The 23303-nt window shown below is 49.2% G+C and overlaps 1 protein-coding gene across 4 annotated transcripts in view; it reads right to left on the bottom strand.

Moving 5' to 3' along the window:
• The window catches only part of LOC144178526 (uncharacterized), a 50548-nt gene extending 27927 nt beyond the window's left edge, over positions 1–22621 (bottom strand). For 3 of the 4 annotated variants that reach the window (XM_077706449.1, XM_077706450.1, XM_077706452.1), the window contains exons 1-5: positions 22116–22136; positions 5732–5813; positions 1375–1494; positions 1149–1267; positions 979–1085 (exon numbers count right to left, since the gene is read on the bottom strand). In XM_077706449.1, the coding sequence (XP_077562575.1) occupies positions 979–1085; positions 1149–1267; positions 1375–1494; positions 5732–5813; positions 22116–22118 (431 nt within the window). In that variant the 5' untranslated portion in view covers positions 22119–22136. Of the gene's footprint in view, positions 1–978; positions 1086–1148; positions 1268–1374; positions 1495–5731; positions 5814–22115; positions 22137–22352 lie in introns of those variants that run through there. The other variant, XM_077706451.1, reaches the window with a different exon arrangement.
• Positions 22622–23303: the final 682 nt, after the last annotated feature.

Genomic DNA, 23303 nt, shown 5'->3' with positions numbered 1-23303 from the left:
GATTGATTGATTGATTGATTGATTGATTGATTGATTGATTGATTGATTGATTGATTGATTGTATACGGTTTAACGCGCCAACGCTACGCAGGCGACGAGGCGTGCCGTGTTGGAAGACTCCGGATTAATTTTGACCAGCTGGGTATCTAACGTGTGCCGAAATATCGAACACACGGGCGTTTCTGCTTTTCGCCTCCATCAGAAAAGCGGGCACCGCGGCAGGGAATCGAACCCGCGACCTCGTGCTCAGCAGCGCAACGCCCTAGCCACTGAGCCACCGCGGCGGGTAAGGCAAAAAAAAAAAAAAAAAAAAGGGAGTCATGTGTATCTACAGGGCAGCCTGCTGCGCCGCATGCCTCCGCTCTGCGAAATTCGGCCCGCAAGGAAATTTGCATTAAGTGTTTAAGGAGGCGTACATGGAAGAAATATCTGCTCTCAATGGGGACACGTGGTGTATTTGCTTAATCCGCAAACGAGAACTGTACCCCCATTTAGCTGTAACTCCATGGGCCTAAGAGCGCTCTTCTCATGATGACTGCTCGCAAGCAGTCTACTCTGCTTCTGCCCTTCACACGTGGCGCCGAGAGCAGAGCTCTAGCGAACGCTCCAGCGTGAAGGCCTTGCCTGCTCCGGCATGGAGGACCTATTCCCAAAGGGGCCTCCGGCAACCCAACTGATCCTCGCCCATCTGATCTGAGACGTCCGGCCTCACACAGCGGCTTTATACGGACTGCCGTTGTAATGACTGATGTACCCTGAATGACTTGTCCTTATCTTTGATTCTTTCTTCTCGGCTTTCTCCATCTCCAAATGCTGTATTCTTTCGAAAACTCCCCTCTGCTTTCCCTCTTCCGCACTGGGTTGTTTGTATGCAGGTGAGCTCCCTGCCGACCTCAAAGATATCCCCAGTGCACTTCCTTTCCTCTTTCCCTAAACCACAAACCAAGCCGCGATAACAAAGGACCCACGCCAGCTTACCTCGTCGCCTTTTCGTCGATCGTGCAAGCTTGCAGCGTTTCCGCGAGGCACTGGTGCACGAGGCAGTAACGGACCACGGCCCTTCCTCTCCCCACGTGAGTCTTGAGCTGCGGCGAGAACGCCATGGTTAGTCGGGTTCGCCGGTCTCGTGGCGCTAGGCGCGCGTATACCTCGGGCAACGACTTCGCGTATTTGAGAGCGTTGTAGCCCTTCAGGTTCTTCTCGGCCGCCAGGCACCGACGGAAGTAGCCCCAGTAGCCCCTGCTGACGTCCAGGCTGAACGCCTTGTCTGCAGCGGTAACAAGGCGGCGGGGAATAAATGAGCGATCCTTAAGGAAGCCCAGGTGAAGCGAAACAATAAGAAGAGATGGCAAAGTTTGGAAGGAGGTGCAATACCTTTCTGGCCATGCTGCAGTACGAGCTCAAGTTCGGTGCAGAACTGGTGCAGCGTGGTACTGTCGTCGTTGATCGCTTCGTCGGACTCCTTGAACTGTTCACATAGTTCCAGAATGCGCTCTGTTCAGGGATCACAAAGGGAAAAAAAATATCTTGAGCGTGATTCCACGTTCTACATGCACATACACGCGTTACGGGTAGTAAGAATCTGGCGCGGGAAAGCTTTTTCCTTATTTGGCTACCAAGCAGGCCATTTTTTGTGGACTTAACGTGTGCCGATGTGTAGTAGTCATTTTTTGTGCACTTTGCATCCAAAATAAATAGGACAGCCATGATCGGGGGATGGAACTCCCAATTCAATCTACAACTTCATAGCGCAGAGTCATTGCCACGACCACATGGTCGTGGCAATGACGCTGCGCTGTGACAAATGGCTACCTTGGAGGAATCCAATTGTCACTCCAACAATTAACGACCATGCGCAAAATTGCTGAAATTTAAAGAATGTGCCAAAACTCACCCCTGCATTAATAATGACATTTAATTTCGATAAAACACGAGCGTCTAATCGAAGCACTAAGACAACTACTCCACTTAGAATATCAATGAAGGACGTAAATGTAAACACAAAGAACGCAAATTGCGCCTGTGTTGACGCGCGTGTTAAAATTTATTAAACACATTTGTTTTGTACTGCTGCGGTGCATGCGCACTGCCAGGCAGCAGTATTATATGCGGTCAACAGCTTTGCACTCGTTGAGCAAATAGGTTAAGATCGGTCACGCTTTCCTTGCCAAACAGCTGCACGCGCTCTGGGGTATCTCTCCAAGACCATTATCGTGTTTCTTCGAAGAGCATAGGTCGCGTTAGCTCGAGTTTACAAACACGGCGCGGCATGAGAAAGCGATAGTCGGTATCGTGCTTATTGTGATCTGTTTGCAACTGCCCCTTCCAACGTCTCCTTGGCCTTTACAAATACGCCGTGTTCTTGAGGGTGATATTGTTACGGCTGGGTGGTAGAGGAATTGCGAGAGCTGGACTCCGGCCTCAGACATCTGGTTATATTTATCCTTTGGTCGTTACGACGCTGGCGTTCCGGACCGTTGGCAACATTGATTCTCGCGCCGGAAGGTACCCCACAACACCCCCCGACACCTCATCCCACTCGCCACTTCTTTCCCACCGAACCCAGAAGTCACGGGACATTACGCGTACGTGATCCTGAAAATAACGTAACTTGTCCAGCCATCATGCATCCAGGGATACATACTGCAAGACAACGAAAGAGCTATTTGTACTACCGAAGGCGATGGTTCCATTTTCAGCGGCTGTTCCAGGCTAAGTATATAGGTCGCTTGGTGCACGCTGAAGAACCCTAAATTGCCTAAATCTGAGCAATTATCACAGCAGCGCGCTTCGTAGCTGAGGTAAATTTGTTCTCTTCGGGTCTTTTCTATTTTGGTCTCTTTCAGCCACCGCATGGGTCTATAGGAAATTGAGTAACACAGATGGGAATTTTATCTGGAAAAGGCATACTTTGGGGCGACTCGTAGAAGCTTCAAATTATTGTTTCCCTTTGTAATATCTTGCTGTCTGCATGAGATCTTCAACCCATACGTTCTCTCTCTCTCTCTCTCTCTCTCTCTCTCTCTCTCTCTCTCTCTCTCTCTCTCTCTCTCTCTCTCTCTCTCTCTCTCTCTCTCTCTCTCTCTCTCTCTCTCTCTCTCTCTCTCTCTCTCTCTCTCTCTCTCTCTCTCTCTCTCTCTCTCTCTCTCTCTCTCTCTCTCTCTCATGTTGCAAAAAGGGCGAATTAAAAAACGATCATCGCAGCGCGAAACAGACAGGACATGTGAAGGAGGAACACAGGACAAGCGTTGGTCTGGGGAATCAGCGCTTGTCCTGTCTTCCTTATCTGCGAAGATGAACTCGCCCATGATTTTGGGTGCTAGACCACATGTACGCAAGATCCAAGGTCTAAATAAACTACACTCGTCGCACACTTCGGCTCCAGACCCGGCATGCGGGCCGTGCGCTAAGCTTGATTCAGACACGTGATAAGCGCTAAAACGCGCGCGACCCGACCAGCAGCAGCGACGATAAGGTCGGAAGGGAGCCAAGCTTTCCTTTAACAGCGGTCGCGTGCTCCCCAAGAATCCCGCTAAGAAAGTTATGCCGTTGTCTTCTCTATCTCAGAGGACTAAGGTCTGTGGATAACTATCGCGGCGCCAGGCTGGCTCGCGAGACGGTCGGCGCATGCTTGAGGAAGCGTGTTTGCCTCTCCCCCCCCCCCACTCCCTCCCACAATCACATGCATACAATGCTGACTGAGCTGCCGACTGCGCACCCGTCACCCAAATGACCGGGGCCGCACAATCGCGGGAGAACGTAGACTCGTGGTGCGTTCGGCGATGTTTGGGTACGCGGACAGGGGTGAAAGCTGACTCTTGTAGGGAGCGAAGGCATGTTTGTCTTATCCTACATCGTTCATACGTACACTCTTAGTCAAATTTTTCTAGGCCACGTCAAAAGCGCAAAGGCCACAAAAAAGTGAGAGTACAAGCTTACGTCTTGGGCGAGGCTAACACGTGTTATTCCAGAAAGCCAAGACACCACGCGTCTTTCTTACTCTCATGAAATAATTGGGTCAAGGTTCGGCGGGCGTTATGCTTTCGCTTTGAATTCTTTGTTCCCAGATGGCTTTATCATGGCCTAGAAAATTGACAAAGGCTGTACGTTGCGCCAGTGCGTTGCACATGAAGCGCTATATTCTGAGCACTTATTCCATAGCAGGGACGGTGTCCATTTCAATGCGCCCATTTCGAGCGAGCCCTGATTGGCTGAAAGCAGACGATCAGGTGTGTCGCGGCACAAGCAAGGTGGGGCGTCGGCTTCCGTGCATGTCATTGGTCAGAAGCCTCTCAACTATGTCACCACTGAAATGGGCGCGAAATGAACATTTTTGAAGCGGGCAAACCTCAGAGTTCCGCCCCAGGTCTCGCTCACGAGGTGCGGGCGCGAGGACAGCAAGAAGTGCGTTTGGTTGCAGCGGTTTTACTTTGCTGAAGCAACTTTAACCGTCGGAAAGACGAATAGTTGACATACATATCAACCGTATAGGCCAAAGCAGCGTGTGATCCCAGTGCGCACTTACCGACGTTCCAGCTGAAGGAATTAAAGCTAGTTAACTTGAAGCAACATTTATTTTTCCGTGGCAGCATTTTGCGTGGCACCGAGTTCTCTCAGTAAAATTTGCCTACTTTTTTACTAACTCTGAAAAACACTACCGTGAAGACCGAAAGGCTAACCCAGTCCTTATATCGTTGAGTGAACCACCACTACCTTAGAATGTTAATTACAACACTTAGACGTCAAGTCCCTCGTAGCTTTCCTTCACTCAGCTTTATCCCATCGCAATAAGGACATCACTTAGCAACGAAATGGCGCGTATCATCGCGCGGAACAAAGCCCCGAGTCCATGTTGTAAGTCCTTTGGGAAATTCGCGGAAACCGCCTCGCGACAAAGGCCTCTGCACGCGTCACACACGCGATATGCAGAACAATTGTTTCTATGGCGGCTGAATGGGCTCCGCGGGAACGCATTTGAGCGTGCCTTTTGGGAGTTTCAGTTTAAGGCGGCTTTTATCAAAACCATTGCTTCGTGATTAGGGGAATTTTTTTTTTCGGTTTCGTACTATAAACAGTGCGCGGTCTATGCTACGAATAGTGGTATTTGTACCTGTGTACCGATAACTAACATGGTAAGTTCAACTGAATGAGCTCACCTTGCACTCAGTCTTGGTCAATAAAGATGCGAAAACAACCGACAGCACACATTTACAAGGTTTGCTTAGCACACAATTGCTCGATGAGGACCGGTTCTTTCGGCATTGTTGAAAAATCTGTCCCCGGTATACCCCCGTTTAGAACTGACATCGCGCAGTGAAAATGAACAGGGCTTAATAGATAAATAGGACGAGAGAAATGTCTAGACCATGCAGAGCACACGTTAGCAATGACAAAAAATAATGTTAGCGAGTTCGCTTAATGATTCCAATCCTGGCAACGCCTCCTTTAAGTTCATGCGTTCTTCACGGATGCACGTTCGTGGTCTTGGAGCGAAGTTAACTGACCTTGCTTATACCGCCAGTGACACAAGGTCAGGGTTTTGGCGTTTACGAAAGGCTACTTGAATTTTGTTTCAGGTTACGTCCCCGCACAAGCGTACAAGCTCGTACTCGTTTCTTCGACATAAGCGAAGAGTCCAGTAGTTGTGGCAACACGTGCGAGCGAACTGCTGACATGCCGCGGTGACCGCGCGACCGAAAAAAAAAAAACTGAAGATCAGGAGGAGACTTACGCTTGATCTGGGCCAAGGCCTGGTCTACGTGTACTCCAGATGCCATAGGAGAAAACGTAGCGTAGCACACATTGGAGTCTTCCTGCAAGGCGGGGCACGAGAGCATGGGTCAGGGAACCAGCGAAGGAAGTTTTGGTCGCGTCTCAGAAGAAGATCAATCGAATAGCTCGGCTTGCCCCCGACTGACTGCCAGCGGCAGCGCGCCGGCCTAAGACAATGGGCCGAGCTATACAACAAAGAAGCAAAACAAAACAGAAGACCGCTGCGCTCCCTACAGAGACCGGCATCATCCGGAACTTATCGCGGCGAGGGGGGAGATAACATTCCCCGGGAGCAGGCGCGATAACGGTAATCGCCGATACTGGTTATCAATGACTCCGGGCATGCCCTCAGGCCCAGCGTGACCGATCAGCTGGCCTGGCTGACAGGGTGACTCACCGATGGAGCGAGTGCTTCGGCGCGCGCACTCTGGTTTAGAATCGATAGTTTTCGGCAGTCGACCTTGTTGCGGTCAACTATCGAATGGCATGAACAGAAAGAAACAATAGTTGCGAATAATTATTTTTTTATGGCATACCCGGCTCTTGAATGGCGCCTCTCTTCGCGCGTCGAAGTGAACGCCGGCTGTGTGATAGCGTATAATAATTGAGGACATTGTATTATGTAAGGGGCGGTGTTGTGGCCCCGCGGGCACTAATGCCTAAAAAGTCCTTGCGTTTCTGGTGCCAACTGAACGCTGCTGCGTTGCGCTCGTTTCCCGCCAATTTGATGCTTTGCGCATGTGCAGTGACGCCCACGCTCCCCCAGCACGGGAGAAGCACAGTACCAAGCTAAAGTTGTTTGCTATCTAGAAAAGAGTGCCGCATTTCACTTTTAAAGTGCTTTCAAGAAACGCTCCCACTAAAGAAAAAGTATTGTGACGCTTTTTGCGGAGGAACATTTAAAACGTGGAATCATGCAATGGTCCATTGAGCGAAAAAGTCCGAGCCTGACAGCGAAGCGGCGTCGGTGTCTGTAGCAGGCTCAAATTCCCACTGGCTGCGCCACTTTCCACACCGCGTGCTTCCGAAATAAAGCAAAGAAAAGGAACGCACCGGTTGGTTACAACGCGTTTGATAGTTCGTTTGAAAATAAAACAATAACTAGCGCTCGTGCAAGCGCAGGGCCACGTGGAAGGGTGGAGGCGGCCTCTGGTTAAAGCGGCTTGATTTCGGCGCGTACAGCTTTGCACCTCGGCTGTCTGCTCCTCTCGCTTCGCTGCGCAGTAGTCACCAGCGATTCAGGGCGCTCAGGCTGCGCGGTGCAAAGCGGCCTGCGCCTAACCAGAACTAAAGTGGACCGAAATGAAGCCGCTCGCCACTCTAAGTCAAACCGAACCGGCATTTTTTTAACACTAAAGTGTTTTATTCCGGGATACAGAAAGATTTCCGTGACGTCATATCCGTCATGGTCATATCTGTCACTTCCGTCACGGAAGTGACGCCAGTGCAACAAAGCAAGTGGCGTGTAAAGGGTGCACCCCTGCACACATGGTCTTCTGGTGGGGAAGCAACCCTTAGCACTAAAGAGTACGTTATACTCAGGGTTGTTCGTTTTAAGGTTTTATATTTTAACACGAAAGTGTTTTATGCCGGGATACACCAAGATTTCACTGACGTCATATCCGTCACGGAAATGACGCCAGTACACCTTTTCCGAAGCGACCCGCCAGCAGGACGTCGCTCGCCAATCACAACCACAAGACAGCCGCCGACCCCCAAATCATGCTCATTTCGCTGCAGATTTCGCTACACATTTCATTTTCGTGTTTTACCGATTCCTATGACAGAGGAATCAACCAGTTTTTTTTTTTTTTTTTTGGTTCGACACCTTGGTTCTGACAAGCAGAACCGACTGTAGCAAAACTGACGTCATTGTGGCAGCACTACTAAGGCAGTGTTAGGTCTATTTAACGCTACCAATTCTTCGCCGTAAACGATTTCCGAGCTTCGTAGCTCTCAACAAAAGTGATGCGCCATGTAAAGATGGAGGATAGGGCCACAGGCACAAAACCTACGTCCTACTTAAACGGGATATGGGATGCGAGGCAAGTTACGAACGAGCCCAGGGTAGGCGCGGTACCCGCGTTTGCCGCTATCTTGTCGGAGGTAGTGACCGCTACCATGGTAACGCGCCCACATGCATGGTTGTGGCACGCGCAATGGTGTATTATCCCGATACCATGCGTTAAATATTGTGGCCATAATGAAACGAGACGATCCACTAACCTCAGTGCAGGCACACAGTTATTGACACTCACATCCGCCTGCAACTCCAGCGAGAAAGGTCGAGAGCTGCCGATTATAAACTGCACCTATAGATAAAATGCAGTGGGGCAGCTGGTTACATGGCGTCTCCCGCGTCCATATTATTCATGTTTAAGTGGAAGCTTGCAAACTTTCTACGAAGCAGGAAACAATAGAACATTGGTTTGTTTGAAACCAGCATATGAACGGAAGGGAATGTTACAGACTATACGATAGGCAGTTTGTAAAGCAGATTGTTGTGACGGAGTGGTTGTTGCTGTCGAGGCTTGACTCCACCTCCCCCTACGCTGACAAGGGCGTTTTTGCTTTAGGAACTGTACTGAAGGTGTCTGCGCACAGGTGCAAATCTTGAGGATTAGTTTGGTATAGTGCTACGCTTAAAACACTATGGTAAGTGGGCACTTAACCGATGTTATCACAAGGCAGCTTGGCAAGCGCGAAGTTATCTTGCGGTATATGCCTATCTTGGTCCAATGGGACGAGTCGTTATTCCTCTTTTTCCCCCCCGACAGTGGAAAGTCACAAAAGAATGCGACCGCTCAGAGTGCAGGAAGTTTTCTCAGGACAATATCCAGAGCGACTTTCACGAGTGCACTCGGCGGATCCTCGGCACAAAAGGGGGGGCGCGTTACTCGGCCAACAAACACGCTTGCGAGCCGAAGCCAGGTGTGCACCGTAGATTGGCGGGTAAAAAAAGGCAGGTCGATTAGCACTCGCCGGTTGACGTGATTGCATAGAGCTGTCAGTGGGCTTGCTTCCATTCACTAAGAGGATATAGGTGCTCAAGATCGCGCGGTCAACTTGCGACAGTCGTTTAGGAAAACACCGTCGCGTGTAGTGCAGGCGCTTGTCTTTGCAGCGCTGACAGCAAATACGCATAACAATCTCCACCAAAAGTACTTAGTTCCTTCTCAAAGTACGTATTGCTCGAATGTCATCTTGATGTCAAAAAAGGACTGTTCCCGCTTTCTTCCCCCCCCCCTCCCCCCTCCTACGTCTGCGTTCACGCCCTTGGCGCTTGTTAATACACCCAGCATAATTTTTCACCGATCTTTTCTTGCGCCTTCGGTGTACTCATGCTGACGGTTCGAAGCTTTCACAATTATAGCGTGTGCCATTTGAATGAATTGATGAAGCTAGCTAGAGTTCGGCGTCAACGTGGTTGGTTCAACATAGTCCAGCTAAGCTCACTTCTAAAGCACAAACTCCAGCTGGCTCAGGCGAAACCTTTATTACCAATATATTGCAAATGCAGCCTACACACCACGTCGCAACACGTCGCAAGTGGTATACCCCTCACTGCCCTCCCGATGTCCTGACTGCCATACCACCACTCCACCAGACCTCACACACCTGGTGCGGTGGTGCCCAGCCCTCGCCAGCCACCGTACATTCAAATCACCCCAACCACATCCCGGTCCACAACAAACTTATGCACACTTGCAGTTTATTCAATTAAAAGCGGTCTAGCGCGGGTTGTTTGGGTGGGTCCTCCCCCGAACGAATTGGCAAACCTGTGCAAACTCACGACGGTTGCGATCACCACGAACTGGCCCATTAACTGCAGATTCCAAGGACTGTCCCAGTTATTCACTCTACTACGGACGACAAGAATGTTTATTTTCTCTTACCCTCCCCATTCCTTTCGTCCATCGTGACCAGTGGTAATCCTTTTCTTATAAAGGTTCTCTCTCTGTATTGCTCTACAATCATCGTCATCACCTATGCCCACTGCAGGACGAGGGCGCAACGCGTAAGCTTAATTCGAACCGTTCCTGTCTAGCGATGCCCGAGCCTATTCTTTGCTCCCGAATTTTCTAATTTCATCACTGCGTCGAGTTAATTGTCTTCCCCCGCACTTTTAGACCCGTCTTACGGTAGCCCTTCTCTTACCCAGGTGGTGTCCACCGGTTGCCACTTTCCACTTGCTCTTAGTTTTCTGGCTGAAGCACAAACTCTGATGCCGCAGAACCTTGTCAGAGATGTTTCCCTATGTATTTTTTAATGCGTAGCATTCTTTGCCGAATACCCCCACAGCCAGGACCGTGTAACGCCGTGCATTTCCACAAAAATGCAGGTATCGCGGAAGTTGCACCTGTATTCGCTATAAAGGCGCAAATAGAGATAATTGACCGAACAAAATTTTGAAAACAAAAAAAATATATATATTACGAAAAGTGGCGAGCGGTGAACACCCTGAATTTACACAATGCAAATTTCGGGAAAGTTCCACCTGTAGTCGTTATAATAGCATAAATGGGGATAATTGGTCGGACAGGATTTAAGAAAACAAATTGTTGACTATACACTAACACTCAAGACAACCGGGATAAGATTGCTACGCATTAGTAAATAATTCTCTGAATTTATGCAGAATTTTTTTTTGTGAAAGGCTATCCATCCACGCATGGGAACAGAAGTGAATAATGGCGTTTAGCGTTACATAATGCAGTGTACACGAATGCACGTACAGTCCTTAGTTATCGAAACGTAATTTCAGCATAAAGGCACCGCAACTTCGCTTAGCGCCAGTTGGCCAATAGCGAAAGCACAAGCTGCTGCCGCTGGCAACGGGCGCGGGAGGCTTTGTATAGTTGCCTCCACACCACCGACAAGCCCGGAGGATGCAGTGGCCAAGCGCATTCTTCACTGTCGCCGATAGCGATCAACCGCCAATGGCGCACCTGCCCATCCCCCTCCACGCCGCCTCTTTCGCGGGGTTTCCTCGTGACAAAATTTGAGCCGAAGCTAACGACCGAGCTGCTGGTGGTGGGCGCGCGCCTATTTCGAGAATGTAGAACAGGAATCGGAGGAGGAGGAGCCAAAGGATGGCTGAGCTCATGACACACTGCGTCCGCTGCGAAGCCCGAAAGTGTTCCAACGAATGGTTGTGTTTGTCCGCAGAGTGATAGCTCTCTTTGCAACACTATAAATACTCGCGTCGGCGTGGGCAGGACGCTAGACGCGCCGTCAATCAGCTGCAGCCGTGAACGGCAGAGAAGCTCACGGTAGAAACATCTGTCGTCGCGCAAACGTGACGCACTGTCATCTGAACCTTGTTTCATAAGCCTCTTAGACGACGGTGGTGTGTGGGCAGCGTTTGTCGATAATTTCCCGCCGCCTCCTGTCACACCACAAATATTCTCATAGCGAGGTTGGTTAAAACGCAATAGCTCGAAATAACGAAATAAACAAGTATTTGGAGACGGTTACTGTTGATGTGGATACCATTTTGCTGCAATCCCTACCGTGGGGATTGGCATTACCAATAAGCAATAAAACAAAAAATAAGTTTTATTACAAGTAATAAAACTATCTTACCCCGATGACTCCGCTGACGTCAGCGGAATCATGGTGCAGATTACTAGCGAAGGGCTCTGACTCAGATCATGTTGCGACGTAATGCTGCATCTGAACAGTCAGTGCTCGAAAATGCTGCAAGACTGCCTCGAGACGAGAAAGAGCCCTGCCGCTTGGCAGCCGCCCAACGAGCAATACTACAAGAGGCAAGGCTAGGAAACAAAGGATCGCCTGCGCTCACGTGAACTTTGTGCCGAGTTGACGACAGCAGGGCCAAAATCGTTTTAGCTGTTGCCAGAAATAAACAACGCACTCCGTTTGAAAATGCTTCACGTTTCCTTTAAATCAACTCGGGATAGTTACTATGAAGCTAGGGAAGCGTCTGAAGGATGCGGGAAGGTGATCTCTCAGAGGAAAGCTCAGAATCATGCACGGAACACCGAACCTCTTCGAGGTTGTGAAGTATACGCAGCGAAGAAAAGGGGGGGGGGGGAAGGGGGGGGGGGGAGTAGAGAAAAAAAGTTACCTGAAAACGGATGCGTAAGCGATATCATAGCCCGCTGAAATGACGATATTTTTTTTAATGCTATAGCATTTTTTACCGAGTACCCCCACATGCCAGGACAATGCAGATTTAAATTCCACCTGTAATCGTTATAATAGCGTAAATGGAGAGAATTGGTCGAGGGAAATCTTGAACTAAAAATATAAAAATATATATAGTAGATAATTCGCTGGATTTCTGTAGAATTTGTTTTTTTTTCACGAAATCAAACATCTACTCGTCCTGTGAGTAAAACTCAAAATGTAGGCTTGTTGAGCAACGAATGCCGAAAAGCGAAACTCAAGGTGGAAGAAAACTATTTATCGGTGACGCGGCCAGCTTCCGAACGACGCCCTGCCTGATTCGATGCACGAGCTCCCGTTTCTCACTAAAGCCTAGTAGTCTTTGTGGTCGGAGGAGGAAGCGGGCCGAGAGATTGAACAGGCTGGCACAGTTTGTAAATGCCACTACGAAGCACAGATTCCCGGAAAAGAGGGAAATTTGAAAAGGTTCAGAGAATAGGAAATCTCCAGGACACCTTAGCAATTGGGAGTTGTAAATGCGAAAACATTGATGTCCAACGGAACGCCGCATGACGTCATGTGCCGTGCGGAGAACACTGGTTTGCTGGAGACTACTGCGCCGCCGGGCAAGAGGAGCGATGCGGCGGGAGTGCGAAGCGGAAGTTTTGCGCGAGGAGCATTTTCTTTCCCACGTGGCTCTGCCTTTCCAGTTTTCTCCCCTCCACGTGACTCATTCGTCACGACCCTATCGACCAGTCAGGACTTTCGCTTCATGCCACCTATAGAGTTTCATACTAATATATACTAGAGGGAAATCTGGCGCTGCATTTCCGAGCCGCCGTGGGCGGCGCCATTGCAGCTAGCGACGTTCCTCGCCTACTTGACTTGGTTAGGCGCATGGCTTCTTTTTTGTCTCGAAGCCAAAATCAACAAAAACCGGTAACATTGTTTTCATGTTCATCTTGCGTGAAGCTTGTAAACAATCCCTTTAATTTTATAATAACAAAACAAATTTGATTAATCTTCTGCGGTAAAATTGTTGCTTTCTTGCAGCCAGACGCAACTTTCCAGCCTGTTCGTGAGCCCTGCCAGGGACAAGTGGAACGGGCCTGCCCGGTACATGACGGAACGCTCGCTGAAGCGCGGCTCTCCTAGAAAGTGGCGCCAGACTCCCCTCTAATATAGACTAGTATGAAACTATGACGCCACCGACACTGGCTTTTCTGCGACACTAGCCCCTTAACGCTATCGCGTTAAATAAAGACGTACAGCCACGACAAAAAGTTTACGGACCAGGAAATTGGCAATTTTAGGTTTTCTCTTCCGGTAGCAGCCCGACAAACTGCCGTGTGCATGCGAGATGTCGCATAGTTACCGAAGTAATGGAAAATACCGCCATAGTACCCCGGGCTGCCTTGCGGCAGAGAAATAACCCAAAGTTGCTGCTTTCATGGTCCGCAAACTTTTGGTCTTGGGTGTACATTATTCAAGTGGTTGTACAAGGAAAAAAAAACAAAAACGGAAGTACTGAATTCACAGAACCTACGTAGGTTCAAGATCAGAACAATTAAACTTGACTTAATCATCGTGACCTAAAGCCGGCTTGTTAAATAAAGACGTACATTGTTCAACGTACGGAGGTTCAAGATCAGAACAATTAACCTTGGCTTATAATCATTGTGACTTAAAGCCGGCTCGACACCGTCCCTGAAAAAAAAAAAAACGTTCCTCGGGGTGACGTGATAGTTCATTATCTTGTCGAACGCGAAAAACGGCAAGCGTGCAGCGTCAACCAAACCGGCATATGAATACTGAAACTAAGGGTCGGGGCAATCTCTAGCTCCAATAACTAAATTTGATTTTTAAATGTCCTCTCACGTAGAGAAAGGTCGCAAGGAGAGTCAATTAACAAGCGAACAGATAACGCATACAAATATACACGACTCTCTTCACAAGCTTTTCCGTCGGCTATTTCTATCGCCGGTCACGCCAAACAGCATTATTCTGCACGCAGAAAGCTCGCATCAACACGAAACAGCGCGACGCCCTTCAGCAATGTTTGCAAACTGTTTGCACACGCAGGGATTTCATTTCCCTTGACAACCGTGCGCTATCACTAATGCTGAACGCTTTAAAGCGGACATGCACTCAGTTGTGCGCGAGTGCACGACTTGCGCAACCTGTCAACGTCAGAGGGCCGACTTCCAGGAAATCTACGAGGGGAGAAGCATTGTTTCATCAAGAGTAAGCACATTGTTCCTTGTGCCGATAAACCATTGTCATTGCGCCTCCCTTGATCTAGTTAGAATTCACGATAATTTCAGATACTGCGCGTTGAAGAGTAATGGCTCCGGGGCACAATACAAAGACAGATCGCAATATTTTTAACTTCGAGGGCTCTTGAAGCTTCTGATGCGCGGTAACGTCGAGCAAGCATATATCAAACCACAGTCAGATTCAGGAAGAACAACATTCGGATGAAGGTGTCTTCCGACGTCACACCTGATCCAAGGTTCCAAAAGAGTCACTCTAAAAAAATTGTCTTTTCAGGGCACAGCGATAGGTGCAGCGTACACGAGCGGCACTTTCACTAATTTTCGTCTTAAGTGGTGTAGATTAGCACTTTACCATAGCGAATGCAGACCGCATTGCCAAGATTTCAGTCAATGCAGCTATTTAGCTCCAATTGCGCCAATTACGCCAAATGTCCGAAAACGCAAAAATTGGGGTACTAATAACACCACGTTCACACTGGCCGTTGGCCAATTCAATCCAGTCTTTACAATCCAATTCTTTAGGTCGGCTTTCCAAGCTCCAAAACATGCTACCATTTGAAGTGCCAGATCTGGAATATATAGATAACCCAAGACAGTATCTCGAAAATGTGTCCACAGCCCTCGGTTTCTACGCGCTCTGCTATTATCTTGGCGGCGTTCTGGCGGGCGCGGACCTCGTCGACAGCGCGTCTCGCGTGGTACGCTGTATCAGCGTCACTGTGCAAGAATCGCGCGCGCGTGACTCCGGCGATTAGTGGCATCGAACGCCTCATCGATAGCGATACAATGCTGGAGAATAGCCACGCGAATGTGCCTGCGGAAGAGATATCGCTGTGGGGCGTACAGCGTCGTCATGTGACCGGGGCGCGTCCGATTTGGGGGCGTGCGCTCTTTGCAATGCGTTCACGGCGCCGGCACTGTCAGCCCTGGTTTCTCTGAGAAGGCGCGGGCCTGATTTATCGACGATAGTGTGTGTGCTTGTGCGTTGAAACGGAAACACTAGCTTGATAGATGCTCCTTACTTCGAACGTATATTAAATGGTCAGATCAGCTCGAACGAGACAGAATTGGGCACATGGGATGCTGGTACTGCGGAAACATGCCATGGATGCTTCCAGGTCGTTGGCAGAACGAGGACGGCTTTATGCGTACAGCTTAGCTCCTAGTTGCAACGCTCATTCATAACAGTGGGCACAAAATGCGTGTTTCCTTTCATTTTTTTCAGCCACGTGTGCATGTTTCCTCGCCTTTGTCGAAGTTGCTCAAACATACGTAAGGGGGATTCAGTGCTCCGACAAGTACAGGGAGTAGCTATTTCGAAACAAACTTGCTGCCATCCTCGAAACGCGGCACCGCCGTCTCCCCAAAACATGAGCTAAATCCCCATTGGCTACGACACAAAGCATGTCTCAGAAATAAAATAGAAAAGAAGCGCACGTCCTGTGGCTACAAACACGGGCTTCAAATAAAACAATTGAGTATTTCCGATGCCGCACCCAGCGGCGCCACAGTCACCAGCGAACCGAAACGCGCACTGGCACAGTCCCTACATGACGGTGCTGCGGGAAGTAATCAATAGCGCATTCTCATTTCGCATTCACATTCACATTCCTTACTTCATAAAAAGTGCTTACTTGGCCTCGTAGTTTTATGTTTGTGACCCAGACATAAAAATGTAACGACGATTCCCTACACTGTCGTGGCATACCTCTTCAGCGGTGGCAGCAACGAACGAACAGCACGTGCGGATACATTCAAAGCTACGTCAGTCTCAGTACAATGTATGAGTGCGCCAACTTACCAAGTTATCGCCAACTTACGCTGCGGTGTGGAACACGATAATTAGAGTATGCACATTAAAACGCAATACTGTGAATTCGCCTTTTCTGTCCGTAATATATATTCTGGACAAATAGAATTTTACGCTCGAATGGACCGCAGAGCTACGGAACCGGCGGATCTTCAGGACTCAACATAATAACAAGCAAAACTATCCTCTTTAGTGAACAGCTATGCGGTATGGCAGATTGGTTCTAGATGTCCCTGTCATGGTGTGAAGCGCTAATATACACACATTTTTAACTTCGTCCTGGGAGCTGCCATTTTATCAGTGGGCTGTGCTAGCGGCCCCATCGTTGGCGCAGTCGACAGGAAGACGTGACTGCGCATGCTCAGCACATCCCAGAACGTGTTCTGAACGTATTAGAGATTAACGGATGAAAACTTTTATACGCATTTCCACTGGAAGTGGCGCTCCCGTCCTCCTCGACCAAATTGCATCTAGACAGAACTTTAAAAATGGACTTCAGCGGTGCTGGCTGCTTTGAAGATGGCGAGAGGGTCCGGGCATACCTATTTACTCGTTCTTATAAACTAAAATGTATACATTTTGGAGTTTATCGCCGTGATTGATAAATTGCTCACATAACGCACGCCACACCGCCTATGTCATCGCACTCATCCGCTCCCACGTGGTTGTAAAGGTGCAATGTGTTCTTTCTGGACACAGAGACAAGGTGGAGAGACGCGCATGCGTCCTGCCGTCTCATGATAAAAGGGCGGTTAAGACGCAAGAGAGTAAACGCTAGGATTAAGGTTCGTAGGCAACCCTGGGGCCACACACACACACTGTCCTCGTTAAGCTGGGCGGACTCGCCATTGTGCTCTGTGTGCAGTGTGCAAGAAGACATGCGGCATGTCTTGTGTTGCTTCCCGCAGCATACAACTAAACGCGAAACAGCGAAAAGAACTCTTAGGCGACTGTTACGCGGAAACTTTAGAACTGCACCACTTCCATGGTCCGTGGCAAAATCACGCTGATGCGCCCCGAACCTTTTTGTTTCATTCGGGATTAACTGAGGTTTTTTACCCTCGAGATCCTCAATTTTTTTTCCTAGTGCTTTATATTTTTCTGCGCTCCGAACTGATTTCATTTTATTCCTCTTATTCACTGTTTCTGCTGACTTCTTCCCCCTTTTCCTTTATTTCGCCTCACTATGTTCATTCCATCTGAAGTAGCAAGCCCCGCCGTCTGTGGGGCTAACCGCTTCAGCATTCAATAATGCTTTCTCTCTCGTTCACTCGTCCTTGTCTTAACTGTAGCACTCGCACCGTGGAGTCACATCTCAACCCAAAAATATGTCATAGTTGCTATAGATGCATCATGTTATATTATTAGGTTCTATTGCCGAGAAGTTAAACTGGCAAACAAATATATGCGGATGAGAATACTATTGAATTTTTTTCCACATATGAATAGTAGTGCGCGCGCAAATGCGAATTAACGCACCAATAAAAGACCATTACGCTTTGAACTTCGCGAATGGGCTGGTAGACAAAATGGCGGCTGGTGTCGCCATTGAACGAACTCTAAAGCGCGCTATATTTTATCAGTGGTAGCGTGGATCTAATTTAAATCCGGACAGACTAATCCTAGATCCCACTACATTTTTGCGCACTAATTTCTTGCCTGTGGTGTCCCAGTACACTCACCAACACGACAAGAAAGTCAAATAACTGATGCGAACAGCCTCATAGCCAAGGCCACGGACTCCCCGATTACGGACAGCGACACCGCATACTGGCGGCTTTCAGTGCATGCATAGACTTTCTTACTAAGAAACTGCGTTCAGTATGAAGCGCTCTTTTCTGTCTGTCTACCTCTTTACCGTTTAAGTTTCTATCCATAATAGCCTGGGTTTTTAAGCATAAATGATTGTGATTGAAGGGTTAACTTTAACGCGCCGACGCAACGCATGCAGGCGATGAGGCGCGACTTAGTGGAGGTCTCCGGATTAATTTTGACCAGCTGGGGACCTTTAATGTGCGCCGAAATCTCGTACACAACGGCGTTCTTGCTTTTCGCCTCCATCAGAAAAGCATAACACTTTTAAGCATAAGTGTTGATGTAACAAATCCGAAGTACAGGGGGGATTAAAAGAAATGCGAACAACGGAGCGCACAGCCTCCGGCGCACGTTGCACCATCTGGCTGCAAATTCAGTAAACTGCGCGCATGCGCACTTCTTCGAGAACGTTTAAGAGTGTGGCCTACATTTATGGGAAGTGCTTGATCAAGAAGCGACGCCGGCCGTTAATTTCGAGGCGCCTTGCTACGTCGCCACTGAGCAGGATGATATCGTTAAAGGGCATCATGCTAGCTGCAATCAGCCTGCTGCGCGCTTGGCTCCCGAATGTAGTAGATAACAGGATGCTCAGTGGCGACAGAGCATAAAGACGTCTCAAAATAACTGACTGGCGTCGCTTCTTTATCAAGCATTTCCCCTAAGAGGAGGTCATAATCTCGCACGCGCTGAAAGAACTACGCATGCGCGCAGATTACTGACAGTGCAGTCGGAGCGCAGTGCAGTCGGAGGCTGTGTGCCCCGTTGTTTGTATTTCTTTTAATCCCCCCTGTATATAGGCGCGCATGTTTCCCGCCTGCAGCTAGCATGGAGGTAGGGGAACGGGGGCTCATACGTGTCATACGTACGAGCCCCCTTAACGGCTCATACGTGTCAAAATTCAGTGCAGGAAACTGCGCACACCGAGGCAAAACGCAACTACACAACCGATGCTAACACTGCTCTCCATTTGAAATATAGATTGAATTGGTTATAGAAATAAATTTACCGCATCTGGGTTAAAAAAGTTGCAGGGGACACCTACGCTTAGGTCTTAAGATGTAAGACGCGATAGCGTTACCTCGTCGTCAAGGGAGAGCTTCGAACGGAGGTGCTTGGAATCGCCATTCATGCTCTCTGAGCGCTGAAGTTTAGCCTGCTGAAGATTAACCTGACGAAACTAGCAACAACGGCTTTGTTTGGGAGAAGCCGCTTCACTGCGCAGAAGCGGCAATTGACGAAACCACGTATTCTTTCTGTCTTCTGCGCAGCAGTAGGGAGTTTTAGTACAGCGTTTTAGCAGCGACGTTAACGTTTGCGCGCCGCAATCGCAAACAAATAGCGCCTCGTTACGCGACGGTGAGCGTGCCCGCTAACGCTATGGGCGCGCTAAAGTGGTGCTTTCCGCTATACTAAAACTCTCTAATATTGTCAGCAAGCCTACGGGCCTGCCTCCTTTCCACGTTCCAACTACACCCGATTACAGCTTCAGGCGCGAGCCCTCTTTTGGGTGCGCAGACGTACTTCCCGGTTAACGGAAACCCTTTTCCGTGGTCGCTTCATGAGCACGGCTGATACCACACAGCTCCTTTACGGAAAGTCGCCGAATGAGCCCAGTAACGGTATCTAGTCAACAGTGGCTCATCGGCGCATGCACCAACGGCGGGAGAATGAACTCACTGCGCAGACGCGATGCTTAATGAATCCCCACGCACCATTTCTGTCATACCATACGCCGTAGCATCATTGCCCTGCTTCCCACCCTCCAGTTAACCTTTGCATCTGGCTGCCTCATTCGTAGTTTCCGGTTGGCAGTGGTGGCGTATTTCCGTGGACACTTGACGGGCACGGCTGATAGCGGACGGATAGCGGGCACGGAAAAATCGAGAAATGAGCTCAATAACGCTATCGCGTTAAAACGGGCAGGACAGAGGCATAAAAGAAAAATAGGGCTGTCGTAGGCTGGAGTGGCGCTGCTGCGCTGCTGATACGGTTTAGGCTGATGAAGGGATTTGAGTTCAGGGCCAAGGTACAGCTGCGCCTGCCTCGTGCTCGTAAGGTAGGTTAGGTGGAGAGAAACTTGTACGGACGCCTTTAAGGGTGTGATTTAATTGCCTACAATACCGCGATGATCACTTGTGAGCTATCGTGCTTATCTGGCTTCTGCTGAAATCGGCAGAAAGTCTTATAATTTGTCCGATTCGGTTCATCACGCACACGAGGTCGCTCGAGCCTTTATCAGAAAGCAGGGTAGCTGAAGGGGTTAGTTGTTGGGCGAAAATAACAAGCGAAAATAATCTAGGGCTGCGCCTCATCATTGAATGGACCGCGTTTAGCGTGTTCGTTGAACGGCCACAGAAAACAAGATGCTTGCGACGTCACAGCATGTTCCGCAATAGACGGCTGTGGCCTGCTGGCGTCGCTAAGTTTTGGAGACAAGAAGACGCCGAGCACAAAAAGGGAAAAAAAAAAACAAAAAAAAACTGTAGAGTGAACAAGGCTCCGTTTGCGGACCCGAAACGTCATATTTTCTCATGATAACTCCCGGCCAGACCGGCGTCTGTCGAAGCCCTAACTTCACCGCTGTTTTCCTGCCAGTGCACACAGCTGAATGCTTCGATTCCAATCCCAGTTACGCCTGGTCAACAGTCCTCTGCTTGTCCGCTGCTTCTACAAGTAGAGTTCAACCGAATTCGTTGCTCACCGAATTCGTTGTGGGAAATATAGCGCATACTACCTCGACCTCTGAGTGGTAACACGGAAGCGCTTGGCATCGAATACTGCCAGAACAGCGAGGCGAGCGCCTGCGCGACAAATTGCCTTACTGGCTTCAAAAAAAAAAAAAAAAAAAATCGACCCACATGATTCTCTTCACTTCAGCCTGGGCTGAAGTGAACCCATACATAGTCCTGTATGGGTGAACCCATACATAGTCCTGTACCCATTCAACCCATACATAGTCCTGTATGGACTATGTGGATACATTTGTACAGTCGAAAGCTTTATGACAGTAAACGCGGGAGCACGTGTCGCTCAGTACATGCAGAGCGGTCTAGCGATGGGTTGGCGAACTGTCGTAGTTCGTACATTTTGCGGATCCACCCCCTGACAACGGTTGATTGCGCTGTTGTCTGCTGCGGTAGCTACGTTAGATATCTGGAAAAGATTGCAGAGAATACATGTACCGATTAGGGGCTTTTTAACAAGCGCGAAACGGAATGAACGCATTAAAATGTTTGCTTTTCGCTTCTCGATTGGGTGATGAAAAATGCTTCATCCTCCATGAAGTAGCTAATGAAGCAGGCAGCCGCGCGATAAAGCGCTATCAGGGAGTGCGCCCGCCAACCGCACAAACTGCGAGAGCATGCTAGCCGCTCACCAGAGCACTATGTATACTTAGCGGCACGCGCTCCCGTGTTTACTGTCACAGGTTTCGACTGTACAACTTAGCTTCATTAAAAAGGACTACAACAAGCGCCCACATGCACTGCGCTGAAGTTCTTCAGGACTCCTGGGCGTCGCTTTGGCGGTGCGTAATGCCGCGCGCTCTTTTCTGTGCCCAATTGGTCGACAGTGCGGTGGTAATGCAACGAACGAAAGAATTCCAAGGATTTTGACTCATCGTGGAGTTCTGTACGGATTAGTTGAACCACGGCTTGCAATTGAGTGTTGTGTATACGGGGGTGGTATACTTCCCGTCGCTGTCGCCACAGTTACCGTGCTTTGAGCGGAAAGGGAAACCGGATCTCGTGCTTCGGAACACTACGACACAATTCCTCAGCCTTGGCAGCCGGAAACCAGCATATGCGTCATGCAGGCGCGGTATAAAGAGTCATCTCTAAATGCAGAATACCACTCGTGACTGCGAGCGTGGGATGTCAGCAAAGCAGATCTGGCCTAGAACCCACAAATACGTAAAGACAACGTGTTTAGAATTTTTTTTTTAAATTCGGCTTGAGAAATTCGACATAATCGAGATGTTAGATTCTGTTCGCGTGATGGCGGACCGCCGTAAAAAGAATCGTCCAGTAAATACGAGCGCTGCGTTAGAAAGGATGCCAGCAAAACATGGCGGCAACAAATTTCCTGCCATGTCGGGGACATAGAACGGGATAATCCAACGAGAATGTTCAATGTAAATTCTTAAAGGATTTTTGCTTTTAAGTAATAGCCGCCAGGAAAAAAAACTGAACAAAGGCCGGATATTGCGGCACTTGGGTAACTTTCCCCCAAGAAATCCTCGCCAAGAAGCTTGCGTAAGAATAAAGACAACGAACTAGGGACTATAAGGTCGACTTGCAAAGTATACTGACCATATTTCCAGGACAACCATCCTGCAGCTGTGTTGTAAAACGCAATCAAGACTTAGCGGGGCGTTTCCGCAGTTCACAACCCGGCGAACTTCGTGGCAAGGCTTAGTCCATGTGACCCGAATGCTTCCGATAAAAATGGACGACGCCCTACACCGCGACATCGCGCACGCAGCACGAAAGATCACGCAAGGTATACGACAACAAGCAACGCTGAAGCACGTCAACGGAATAGCTTACCCAATAATAAATTAAGAGTATCCGCAGCCAGCGAGCAGCACGCGGATTCAGCCAAGGCACGTGTCTTGTGAGCGCAGTGGCCCGCGGAGGAAGACCTGCGACTTGGCCCTGGGTCACCAATATCAACGCACTCGCGCAAGTGTTTGTAACGGAACGGTGCCTACTTCCTCAACAGGCACTGAGGGCCTCACTGGCCTACGGCAAACTGCAGACTGCCGCCAGCGATGCCATGGGATGTACCGCTTCTGAGCGGTGCGCCACACCGCGGTCGAGTCACACAGGCGGCGGCAGGCTGCGTCATGCGCCGCACACCGTCGCAGTTCGGCCCGGGCCAAGAACCCACACGAAATCTATCCAGGAATAGATCCGTAGCCCCCCGCTCCCGGGCAGCCCTGGCGGCCCCCCTTCCTTGCTTGCTCGTTTTGTTCGCACCGCCGAATTTGTTTTTATTTTGTTTCCGCAACCCTTCGTTTCGTCATTTGACTTCTATGTTGCATTGTTTTTTCTTTCCTTCGTCTCTTCATTCGCTTCGGCCGGGGTGGCTTGTGTGTGCGCGTTTTGTTTTGCTGCGGTCGTCGAGACGTGACGTCAGGCTCGAGCAGCTGTCTTTCGTCGGTGTAGCTCTCCGCGCTCCCATAAGCCCGCCAGCTTCGTTCCCTGAAGTTGTATTGTTGGCGAAGGCGGTAGCAACGGCGACGATCTTGTGACTGATCTGAAAGGGAACCTGCCGCGAACGCCGAGCAATTGATTCTGAACTGTGTAAACATAGCGGTATTTGCGAAGGCTCTGGTTAGTGACGCCTTTGGCAGCTTCGGAGCCTGTAGCTACGGGTTGGAATTTACTAAGCATAGACAATTTTTTGAAGCAAGCAACCGATATTTGGGTGCACAAGTTTGGCGAGGCATGTTCGTTATCGATAGTTTGAATTGCTTCCCGTTTGCGTTTCTTTCG

Source organism: Haemaphysalis longicornis, unplaced genomic scaffold (genome assembly GCF_048455015.1).
Source record: "Haemaphysalis longicornis isolate Haplotype H1 unplaced genomic scaffold, Haemaphysalis longicornis Haplotype H1 scaffold_4, whole genome shotgun sequence".
Classification (NCBI taxonomy): domain Eukaryota; kingdom Metazoa; phylum Arthropoda; class Arachnida; order Ixodida; family Ixodidae; genus Haemaphysalis; species Haemaphysalis longicornis.
The sequence above is the reverse complement of the archived record's forward strand: the minus strand, read 5'-3'. Positions and strand labels throughout refer to the sequence as shown.